At 35.1% G+C, this 12,852-nt stretch overlaps 1 protein-coding gene across 1 annotated transcript in view; it reads left to right on the plus strand.

The window, feature by feature from the left end:
- The window catches only part of SLC16A7 (solute carrier family 16 member 7), an 80,394-nt gene extending 67,987 nt beyond the window's left edge, over positions 1-12,407 (plus strand). Inside the window, exons 3-5 of the mRNA XM_030238243.2 lie at positions 632-775; positions 2,356-3,168; positions 4,984-12,407. Of these exons, the coding sequence (XP_030094103.1) occupies positions 632-775; positions 2,356-3,168; positions 4,984-5,255 (1,229 nt within the window). The 3' untranslated portion in view covers positions 5,256-12,407. The remainder of the gene's footprint in view (positions 1-631; positions 776-2,355; positions 3,169-4,983) is intronic.
- The last annotated feature ends 445 nt before the right edge of the window (positions 12,408-12,852 follow it).

Here is a 12,852-nt window from a genome sequence, read left to right on the forward strand (position 1 = left end):
AGCTGAAACTGAAAAACGGACCTAGAGCAATATTTTTAAATTTTATAGGTTTTTATGCTAAACCACATTTTAGATTTTCCCAGACAGTCTATAGTTATCTTGCTGTGCATTAATACTCCCCTCCTGATGAGGTAAGGGAAATAAAGCCTTGGGGGCCAGATAATTATCTTCTGATTTGACAATATTTTTAAGTCTGTGTGTGGTTCTGTGTAGGGGTGCAGGCCATGCTGCAGTTTTAAGTAATTTTAGTTTGCTTGCCTGGAGGTTCCTCTTGCTCTGTGGAGTTTTGATGCATGTCTCACGCTTGAAATTCTTCAGTCCTTGCACTTTCAAAACTTTCATTGACCGATCTTGGTATTGATTGTTTGTGAACTGTAACAATCCCTCTTGCTTGTCTGATGCCTTTAGTCTTTTTATCCATCTTCATCACTAATCAATATTTATATTGTCATGGAGGCAGTATATCCACATCTAGTCTTGTGTCTGCAAACTCAAAGAGTGTTTGTAAGACAGATTGGTATAGAAACAGTTTAACATTTTCTGGAATGGAAGAGGAAAGCATTCCAACATGTTGTAAATACAAAGATGGAGTTACCTGTTACCTGAAATTGCATTTTCTTTCTACCAACAGGTCCCATAAGCAGCATTTTGGTGAATAAGTATGGTAGCCGGCCTGTGATGATAGCAGGGGGTATCCTCTGTTCTTTTGGAATGATTGCATCCTCTTTCTGCAATAGTGTCCTTGAGCTCTATATATGTATCGGTGTGGTTGGAGGTAAGAGTCCTGTTTTAAAGGGTATATTATATTGTGTTATGTTATATCAAACTATTTCTAATATTGTTCTACAAATGAGCCTCACTGATCAAAACTTTTCTGTCTACAGATGCAATCCTAGAAGGTAGTAAGATCAGTTAATTTCAGCTATCTAATCCTTTAAATTAATAGGTATGATGTTAAATTATTTCTTAGGACAATTCAGAAGGAACTGATGAATTTATTCAATAAATGCTGTATGTATGTACTTTTCCACATTGCACTATATTTATGTTATAAAAATTGATTGGCTCATGACAGCGCTTATTACAGTCATTTGTGTACAATTTCACATTCGTTGTTTTAGCTTTCAAACATGTTGCACTGAAAACAGGGTGGCAGAGGCTAGCCAAATTCTAGTAGAATTGTGAAAGCTTGTACCATATTTCTGTGGATTTTTTGCATACACATAATCTCACAGAAAAGTCTAACAACTTTCAGTTCAATAGTTTCTTGTTTAAAATCCCCAAGGGTCAATCACCATATAAAGTTATTCATAATCATCTATCACAGGCATAGATATCACCTAAAGCAATGACTTAAACTCATTGTAATGCCAGTTAATATAAAGAATCTCCTTATTAAAAGTTGTGGGGTTTATTTAACTCCCTTCTCAGAATAAGGAAGGAGAAGTGAAATATTGCAGGTAATAAATGAATGAGATAATACCTGTATATTCAGTGTCATCTTCCTTTATATTTGGACTAAAGGAATTTGGTTTTATTTAGTGATTAATCCTTAAAAGTCTTATTTTTGACATACTAAACTTGGTGCCTACTGAAAGAGGTATGTCAGAATCTGGGAATGGGCCTCTCAAGGAAGTGAGTTTCTCTCCTGTACCATCAAGCAGAGGCATGTTAAAGTTTATGCTGAGATGTCTTAATACAGAGAGAAGGCCCAGAGGTTCAGCTTTGGGTTCAGCTTATATACTCAACTGATCTGGGTGGGTGGTCTGCTCCCCCATGTGTCCTTTACAACTCCTTAATAGTGACCAGGGGAAGGAGAGCTGAATGTGCTGGAAAATAATTTGCCATTTTATGCTCCAGTTTTACAGACAAGTTGGATCTTAATTAGGTCTGGAAATAGGAAATTAGGATATTTATGCATTTAAATAAACCCTACATTTATTGCAGCTGAGGTGACATTTAATAACTTTTGTTAAATGAGCCAGAAGAGAATTGTATTATAGTTTAGCAAATAAAAAAATGGTGAGTGAAGGCACGGATACCATCATTCTTCTGTATGTGATTCCCCTGTCTCTATCATTGCTGAAACACAAAAAGGAGTTTTGGCTTTCAATGCAGTGCTGCAGGGGAAAATGACCAAATGCCACCATGACATGAAAATGAGCAAATGCCCCAGTCTTGGTATGAGCACACATAGACATTAATGAGGCTGTATTTCATTCTCTGATGCTAGTTGGTTTCAATATTGAGAATCAATGGATTGGATAATGGTCATTTTAAAAATAACTTGAAAGAGCTGGGATATGTTTTTCTCTTCATGATCTGCAATAATACTGTCTTTTATGTGTTGTTTAGGTCTGGGTTTAGCATTCAACTTACAGCCTGCCTTGACCATGATTGGCAAGTATTTCTATAAGAAGCGTCCCATCGCTAATGGATTGGCAATGGCTGGAAGTCCAGTGTTTCTGAGCACATTGGCACCTCTCAATCAATTCCTCTTTAATGCTTTTGGCTGGAAAGGAAGCTTTCTTATTCTGGGAGGACTTCTTTTGAACTGCTGTGTGGCTGGGTCACTTATGAGACCTGTTGGACCAAAAAAAGTCCCTCCTGTGAAAAAAGATGTTGAAAAAGGCGCAGGAGATTCTGCCTTGCACAAAAACAACAAGAAGTCTTGTTGGCAAACTATGAATAAGTATCTAGATCTGTCCCTTTTCAAACACAGAGGGTTTCTGATATATTTGTCAGGAAATGTCATTATGTTTATTGGTTTCTTTGCTCCAATAGTATTCCTGGCTCCTTATGCCAAGCACAAGGGAATTGATGAATATTCTGCTGCTTTTTTGCTCTCTATCTTAGCCTTTGTAGACATGTTTGCTAGGCCTTCCATGGGACTTGTAGCAAACTCCAGGTTTATCCGGCCAAAGATTCAGTATTTTTTTAGTTTTGCTGTCTTGTACAACGGAGTCTGTCATATCTTGTGCCCTCTGGCAAAAAATTACACTGGCTTGGTGATATACGCTGTATTTTTTGGGTTTGCATTTGGAATGGTTAGCAGTGTTCTTTTTGAGACATTGATGGACCTTGTTGGAGCTGCCAGATTTTCCAGTGCAGTGGGACTTGTCACCATCGTGGAATGCTGCCCTGTGCTCATAGGCCCTCCTCTAGGAGGTAAGAATCTATTTCTTTCCATTTAATATAAATGTTGAATTAATATAAACATTGTTCTTAATTAATATAAACATTGTTCTTAATGTTTTCACTGTTACTAGAATTGTACCATAACAGCCTGATAGTAAAATATTTTATTGAGAAGCATTGGTGTGTACCTTGTGTGTGTGTTGCAGTATAAGCCCAACAATATGAGAATAAAAAGATAGTGAGATTGCCAGCCTAATGAACATTAGCATTGTACCCACATTAGCACTGCCTTAGAAGTCAGCAATGTTGTGTGCCTGAAAGCATTTATATGTACTGAAATACTTCAGATTACTGTCAGTATCTCTATGAAAATAGCATTATTGAGTGAAATTCTAAATATTCCAAAACAGTTCCACTCACTTGAGTAAAATATTATTTATACAAGTAAATTTTTAATACAACTAAAAGCATTCCATATTTTTCTAATCATTTAACATACAAATCTACTTTGGCAAAGGTAGAGCAAAATATATCCTCACACAGACTCTTTCTGTGCCACCTAGTGGGGGGTCTAAGCCTGTAACCACTGGAGTCCAGCCTTTCCAGTCAGGTTCCAAAATCAGTATGAACCCAAAAGATATTAAATCCAATATTTATGGAGCAGTAGCTTACACAGTTATTTATTTTTCAGTATATAAACTTTTCAGGAGTTTTGGAAAGCATTTTATTGGTGCTATAACACCATGAATAATTGGTTTAATTTGTTAAACAGAGGCAACAAAGGGGGTGAATATGTGGAAAAGCTAAGGTCCAGTTTTGACTAGTTCATATGTTTTAAAATAGTATGCTGAAGCATTGCTAATTCAGAATTTTGGTTTTAAATATATTTTTATGAGACTTTTCATTGATAAAAAATCGTCAAATTGCACAATTTACACTAATAAGTTAATTGTACACTGGCAGTGCTATTTGAGTTTGTCCTATTACTAGGTTTGTGAAAACAAAAAGAAAATTCTGGAATAATTTCATAGCTTGTAAACGTGTATCAGGTGAATAGGCTGGCATTATGTTTTTAGCCCAGTAAAAGCATCCAAATGCATACTGAATTGAAGTGTGCAGCTCACCCTGTGAGTTTCAATTATAGTGTAGGAAAGTTCAGAGCTAAAGACTTGGATACATACAAGTGTTAATTTGGGAATTGGGAAAATTTAGAGGGAATGTCTCATAAATTGGAAGAACTGTTATATTTTTCTCTCTTTGTCATAAAGAAATTTAATCTCAGAGGTCTGATTGTAAGTTTTAGGTACAGGGTTCAGAGTTTAAAACTCAGCAGTTGAGCGTGATGGCTGAAGGGAGAAGCCTTTCTATCTCTTTCACCAGTCAGAGGAAAGTAAAAGTGAAAAGCAGGCAGCTGATGCACAGAGACAGCAGCCTAAAAAGGCACATACCTCTTCATCCTATTGTCTTTATGCAGCCTCAGAGAGTGTCAGACTGTCACTCCAAACAATAGGAAAACACAATTAGGAGGTGAATAAAATAATAAGGTAATGAAAGAATGAAAATAAAAGAGCTGAAAAACTGTCATTATTCATTAAGCTGTACTTTGTTCTTCAACATTTTATTATTGTCAGTGTCCTCAAAGGCAATTGCTATCTTGATTAATACAGGAGTTTTTTAAGAGTTTCACTGTCTGTGAAAGACAGCTTTAACTTGTTGAAAATGCATTTCTGCTCCAACTCCAAAATGAAAAAATATGTAGATATTTTTTCCAAGGGAAAGATGTGGATTTTATTTGGTATCCTAGTCTAAATACTCTTTTTCTCTCTTCTTATCTTTGTATTTCAGGTTGGTTAGTAGATGTTACTGGGGAATATCAGTACATGTATTTTGTCTGCGGAGTGATTGTGACTGTGGCCAGTATCTGGTTGTTCATTGGCAATGCCATCAACTACAGGCTTTTGGCAAAAGAGAAGAAGTTAGAAGATGAGAAACAGAAAGCACAGAAGAACGCTGACCCAAAGGAAGCAGAACCATTAACAAACAATGAGAATGAAGATGCTTCCAGCAGAGCTGATAAAGCTCTTGAAGATCCATCAGAAAGAGAAACCAATATTTAATCTGAAATATAGCTCAGAAGGCAACATTTATGACTTCCATTAGGAATATGTCTTCAAGGCACAGGCCAGGTTTCGTGGTAATAATGATCAGTCACAATATTGGATGGGAACAGATTTTTGCCCTGTGGCAAGACTCAAAGCTAAATAAATTACTATCTACAGTTAATTTGTTTCAGTGATACAAAATCATGATTACAGAGCTAGTGACTCAATGCAAATTGAGTCTATTGAATTTTGACTCTGGACAATCAAGAGTCAGATAAACCAGGCTATAAAGCCTTCCAATGACAAACAGTTTTTTTTCAGAAGTGTATGTAGTGCAAGAGTATCTTTTACTCTTATTTGGGAAGAGACTTGCATTCATCTTTACGATGTGGTTAAAGTCTTTTGAAATAATCTGTCCAAATTCTACTTACCATCACTATTAAAGAGAACATAAAGATTTGTTTCAATAGAGACATAATACCTGACTGTAGCATACTGAAACATTTTTCTCTTTTGTACACCCACTAGATAAAAAATATGGCTGTGTAAGCAATTATGGATATAAAAGTTAAGTGTAGGAGACAAATAATTGGTAAATGCGTCTCTAAGATGCAATAAAAAGCTGATTTATAATATATTCCAGAAGTAGTTTCTTCCAGTGATAGCTGATAGTACTTCAACATATACATTTGAATTCAAAGTATATTCACACCTTGCTAATTCAAACTAGCTAAAATCTGCCTGTACATAAAAGGTTTAAACCCAAGATTTACATTTCTAACAAGAGTGGCAATCAGTTTGTTTGACTTTGTATTTCTGTGTAGCTGAAGGATCTGGATCAGACTGTGAAGCCATTTTCCTAAAGGGACTAAATTCACAATCTGCTGATGTTAAAAGGATACTAACCCCTGGCTTTTGTGGCCTTAATGAGTTTCATGACAATGACTTCAAAGTAGATGCTTGGCTTTATTGACAAGTCCTTAGTTGTTTGATGGTTTCTTGAGAGGAGATTTAAGATCTAACTTCAGATCTTTGCAGATGGGTAGCTTCCCAGTTCCCACTTCCCTTTCCCAAGAATTTAGTGAAAAGCTACTTCTTTTTCTGTAGTGCTGCTTTGAGCAAAAATGCTGCAAGGCACCTTGACAATGCCAGTCTGGAAGCTTTGTACTGACGCATCAGTTTTACGCAGGATGTTTAGTCTTGTGTCTACAATTTCATGCAGACCATCATATAAATAAAAATGTACACAATTGTTCCTCTTCCTTTAGACAAAACAAGCATAAACCTACAATTTTACTTTACACAAATTATTTAGTACTGCTTTGAATGTTAAAAGTGCAAGCTTCTGAAGATAGTATGTGAAATCATTTCTGTTCTATTTTTAGGTAAGGAAAGGTGCTATTCATTTTGGAGGGATGCTTATAAATGCCTCAAAAATTATGAAAATTAAGGGTCTGATTCATAAAACATTTATGCACTGTTTATGCAGGATACACCTACACTCAATTCCAGGAAAAGAAAATTATTCATTTTAGTCGTCTTCTAAATCTCAAAAAGTTGGAAATATATTGGACAGAGAGGTAACTGTGATAAACACACTTTGAAGTGCCAATAACAAAATTAAAAAAACAGTAAAATCTAGTAGATATGGGAGGGCTTTGAAGAAAGTAATTTCTTAATATTATTATGTTCAATATTATTTTAATTTTTCTTCTAAAAATGTTGAAATTGCTTGCTTCTGTTTTACTGGTTTATCATTTTATAAAGTTCCATTCTAATGCTGATTTTTTTAAATTTTCTCATCACTGTTTTGGGGAGAAATATGAATCTACTCTCATCATGGTACAGAATTTAATACCTACTTTTTACCTAGTTATATTCAGGAAAACCTAACTTCTCCAACAAATCCTTCTCCAACATTTTTAAGAGCATCAGAATCAAAATATGTGCATTTCAGAGTTTTGGGATAAAATATGGATTGCATGTTCAGACTCGAGCCGTGTGCTTCGTAAGGAGGAATGATTCAGTCCCAGTAAAATTACAGTTCCTCTCCCAAGCCCCAGCTTCAGAGAGGAAGCAAATACACTGCACCTCCATCTGAACCTTAGCCTTGCCAGCACCCCATGACATGAAACATTGCTCTCTTTTTGGCTGTACAAACATACTGAGTGAATTCCAGGAGCTGTGAAGGCTTTGTGTGCCCATAACCAGAAAGGGATGAGTTTCATAGACACTAAGCTTTCCTGCAGTGAGCATTATCAGGTATAAATACTGGATTGTGAAAGATGAACTGAAATTTTATCTGAAAATCCTACCACACGCTCTGCAGAGTGGTCATCAGGAATATCACTCTGCTCTCAGTAGCCACTGATAGAAATGCAGAGATTATTTGAAAAGAGATAAATACAGGAACTGAACCAAAATGTCTGAGGTAAAATTGTAGGTGCTTATTTGCTCTCTTTGCAATAAAGGAGCATGATTAACAATAATGGTAGAATACAAGGAGTGTCAGCTTTTGACTGAAGGCTGTTAAAAGTTGCTGTTGAGTAAATAAGGGATTCAGAAAAATGATGTTTAAAAAAAGTCTCTCAGGAAATATGCAGGCAACTTGCCTGTTCTATGCAGGATCTTAGAATACAAAACAACATGGCATAGGAAATAAGGGAAAAACAAAGTTCCTCGAGCCATAGACACATCTGATCACTAGTAGCAAAAAATTATCTCACTATCTCAGAGGAAATAAAAATTTCTATAAACACTCTACAGAAATACTACTCCTTCATCTCTGGTCCATTATGTTAAAAGGTAGTAGGAGTGCAAGGGCTGCTTTACCACCACTCACCAATGTGCAGTTTTTAATCCCATAAGGCAAAATGATGCGGCAGGCAACTAGAGCAATATAAAGTAGGAAAAGCCAAGTTAAGCATTTCCATATACCCCTTTCATTACTCTTTCTCTTAATAACAGCAACAAAATAAAACCCATCAGCATACTCTTGATACTACTGAATATTAAAGAACTTAAAACCCAGAGATGAGTGAAGAAAATTGGAACTGTATCTATGCAAAAACTGCCTTGAATTAAAAACCCACTTCTTCCAAATAACAGGTCCTAAAGGGGCAATTGCCTAGTATAGGTAGCTCCTATTTCTAAAAGTAGTGATAATAATAAATTGCCTTGATTCAACTTTATTCTGAACATCTAAGTAGTGAAATTAGTGTAACTTGCCTTCAAACTCCTGAATATCACTCCTACTTACACTGACCTGTAATTTGTACTATAAATCATTTCATCCTACATTTCTGCTTTTGAGATTAGACCCGGGTATATGCATAATTTCTCTGAATTGCTCTGGTTTCTCTTAATTGCCTCACCCTCAGTTTGAACCACTGAAGGGTCAGGACTAAGACATTCCCCTGATCAGTGATGAAGAAATGTACTCCAACTTTCTAGCACATGCGTCTCTATGCACTGTGAGAATCTGTAGTCTCAGTCAGTGCAAGTAAATCCTTAATTGGTCTTGTTCTCATTTATTATTCATTCTTTTAATTTGTCTACTACAGTATTGCTAAGCCTGATTGCCCCTTTTCTCTTCTACAAAAAATGATGTGAAAATTTTAAAACTAGCAGGAAGTATTTTCCCCAATTTCATATCAGGGTTAAATTTCAAGTTTTTTTAAAGTACACATCCAGATACTTCTCTCTCTTTTGGGTTTTTTTATGTCACATACTCTATTAGCTGGAGAATTCTCCTGTATTGCCCTTTCCAACTCCAGAGAAAGACTCTTCACTAACAATTCTCAGCACTATTTCAGAAGCGTATCAACATTTCACCCCTCCCATCTCTCCCCATTGAACTGTGGTTGCAATTGTTGTTAATTCTGTATTCCCATGAAGTTCAGAAGAGCATCATTTTATATGAAAGACTGGAATGCTTTTATTTCAGGAGTGTTTTTTGTGAACTGCTTTGACAGAGCCAGGGAAAGTTTTACTTCATCTTCAAACAGATTTTTTTAAGTGATGCTGTCCTTATTGAGAGGAGGTACAGCTTTACTTACTGCTGAAGTGAATTGCAGCAATTTCACTGACATGGATGCAAAATTCACATGAATTTTAATGGCCATGTTGCATATCAGCATCCACTGTGCTTAAAAAACATTTGGCAATGTGTACATGATTGTTCCTCCCAGAGATTTCTCATTCCTTTTAAACGTTCTCCACCTCCACCACCCCATACTTCATTTTGATGTAACAACAATTTTGGACTGGGTATGTAGTGACTTATCCTTAATTATTTCTTGTTTTTTTCCTGAAATGACACATTTTCTATGCTGCCAAATGCAACATTTTTCACTTCCTTCTTTCATGTCTGGTTGTGAATATTAGTGGAGAGATATTACTGGGATACTTAAGTTAAAGATACCACATGCAGCCAGATTTTGGACTGCTATCATGATTTCACTAAACGAAGCCAGTCACTACTTTTATAGATGAACATGCTATAATTGACACTGACAATTTTGCCTGTAACAAAATTAAATCAGGCATTTTTTGTTAGTTTCTCTATAGATGACTATTTTTCTACTCACAGAGAGTAATATAAAGGAAATTTTAAAATAATTATTTTCAGAGATGGCTTACCAGTTTTAATAAGGCTGTTTTGGAATTTTTTTGGGTGAACTTCTGATATTTGTGCAAATATATATATAATCAAAGTGCTTGCATGTGCTATCACATTTTTGATCAGAATTTGCAAAAGCATTGCTGTGTGATTTCAACATAATTTGCATGTTGTAGTTTTGCAGTTCAAATTTTTCTCATCATCTACCTCTCAGTTGAACTTTGGAGACTTGCACAACCCTGGAAGAACAGAGTTAACAAAATGCATAATGGTAAAACCTGTACAGACTATTAGAAAGTCTCCCAAATATTTAAAGCTGCTTACACTTCTGTTTTCAAGGCAGGGCATATCTGTGTCCACATCTTTGTATCAGTTCACATATCTTTAATCTTAACCCTAACCTGTGAAGTTTTTGCATCACTGATCTGGTTTAAAAACTCAGTGTGTCATTTAGGTATCCAAAGTCTAATGATCTTTCTGTGAGATGCTGACCTGGTATTCTTTTTTGTTTTCTTACAATTTCTGAGTTAGGGAAATCAACAAAGTTAATATACCCAAACAGTTTATAAAATTATTACAGAACATTTTGTATTTTGCATCCCTGGGAAAGAAAGTGTTTCTGGTTTAGAAATAATAGCAAATTTTATCTTGCTTTTCCTTTATTGGGCAGTTGAAGGAAGTTGTCACAAAGTATTAGATTGGGGTCAAGGAAGGATGATTATTCTTCATATGCTCTTTAAAAAACCAGAGATGATTGTTCCTTCAAAGATATTCTTCAAACCATTCTTGCCTTCTAGGACTTAGTACACAGTCCACCAAAGCCAACACAAAAATACCAATCAAAGAGCTTTACATTGGAGGTGATGTGGCTTCAGTGGAGATTTCAGCCTTATTTTCTCCATTCCAAATCTCAGGACCATCAGATATAACACAGCAAACACAGGATTTGTTACAGCTGGCAAATTTTCTATGCCTGCATAATATTCCTAATGAATCAGTCCCTAAATTAACGCACAATATCTATTCTTTTAATAGTCTATGTAAATAAATTGAAAAAAAAATCCCACCACATACTCTGAATGTAGATTATAAAATACAGAGGATATATTTGAATAAATATCCAGGCAAGTCTGTTAACCCCAAAGGAAATAATCTATTTCCTTTCAAGCCTTCTTTGAGCAGTTTATAACCTTCATTTTTCTTTTTGCCAGAGAAAATGGTTTATGTCGTCTGTGAATGTATATATGGACATATATAAGGGAATATATATGCAGATGTGGTATATGTGTATATATGTATTCCCCTATATATAAAACTCTAATTTATATATATTATATATATTGATGTATATATAAAATATATATAATATTTTAGAGTAAGTTGCATATTGTGCCTGATAAATCAAACATAATTGTAAGCAAATAAAAAACTTCCACAAATGGCAGAAAAATTTGAAGCTTTTTTGTAAGAGCATATGCTATTTTTTTGTTCCTGCTAGATTTATTTATAGTAGAAAATACTTCAAAAAGCTGCAGTATTACGTAACACTGGTTTCCAACCACGACTCAGTTCAAAGCAGCCTAAGATCACTGAGAATGTTCATTGAGGTAGATGGCAAAACCTGCATTGTTGGTGAACTTGTTGCTGGGGTGTCATTGCGGTGGAAATTTTAACTGAATGGTCTCTGAACAGACTGCAACCAATAGACTCAGTTTTCAGCTAATGTGATATGTATGACCAGTTCATACAAAATATTGGTGGACGTGATATTTTTTGTAACAAGTATGGAAAGTGAGAATATTCAAGCCCCTGCAAACAATATTCCTGTTAGATTAATATGTGAAATTCTCCAGAACAGTAGTCATTAAAAAACTGACAATATATTGCACATTTTACAGGTTTAGGTGGTTTTAATTTGTCTGCAAGTAGGCAAGCCCATGAAAAGTCTACATTTGGCTCTCACTCTATTAAAAAGTTATACCTTAAAATTACTGGGAGATTTTTCAGAGTGGTACATAAGTCATTTACATAAATTCCCTTCCTCAAAGAGTGATACAGATGCATTTTCCACTTGCAGCCTACTTGGAAAGTTCACCGCATCTGCAGCTTATCAACAGAACCTGGTATTGCTATGCAATAATAAAACATGCAGTAACCATTGTTGTTGACTAATAAAGTTGTTTCTTCCTTTCTGTATTTTGCAATACTGTATGGTTTTTACTTGAATATATTGGCTAGATTTTTTTTTTGACAATCATTTATTAGCTAGAGGTGCTATTTATGTTCCAAAGAGATATGAGTGAATGATAACTTTATAGATGCCAAATCCTTTTTTTTGACCTGACAAAATTCATTGTTCATAATGTATATTAACCCTGTAAAGTGCTTAAGCATTGCATTAAATTGTATTTAAATGCATTTCTGTTCATTAACTTCTATTCCAGGCTTGTACTACTGTGTAATATGTCAAGTTTGTCCATATATATTTATGGGAAATTACAATGAAAATTGTGTATAATAAGCAATTGGGTGAAAAAAAGAAAAATGAAAATAAAATTTCCATGTAAAGTTTTTCTGAAAGGATGTAAATTCTATTTTCTTAGTCTTCTTAAGAGTATATTATTTACACCTTCAGCATGTGCAAATATTCATAGATACTTAGATTGATTCACTATTCAGTTGTAGCAAAGACCTCAAAATCACTTATTGTTGCATACAGAAACAGAACTTCAAGATTTCCTGTGGAGAAAAGCTACTGCTAGTAACAGAGCATTGTACCAACCCCTTGCTATTCCTAATTTCACCATAATTAGGATTTATTCTCATACATAACTCAAATGCCACCTGGGTTTCTTTTCCCCGTTACTTGGACTTGGATGTGTTCCTATATTCTATGTACATGGAATGTTATTCCTTAGTCACCAATACTCATTTTGCTACAGAAGAGAAATTTATCCACATGTCTTGAAATAGTGTAGGTAGATAAGTCTT

The sequence above is a fragment of the Serinus canaria genome, chromosome 1A, assembly GCF_022539315.1.
Source record: "Serinus canaria isolate serCan28SL12 chromosome 1A, serCan2020, whole genome shotgun sequence".
NCBI classification, from domain to species: Eukaryota; Metazoa; Chordata; class Aves; order Passeriformes; family Fringillidae; genus Serinus; species Serinus canaria.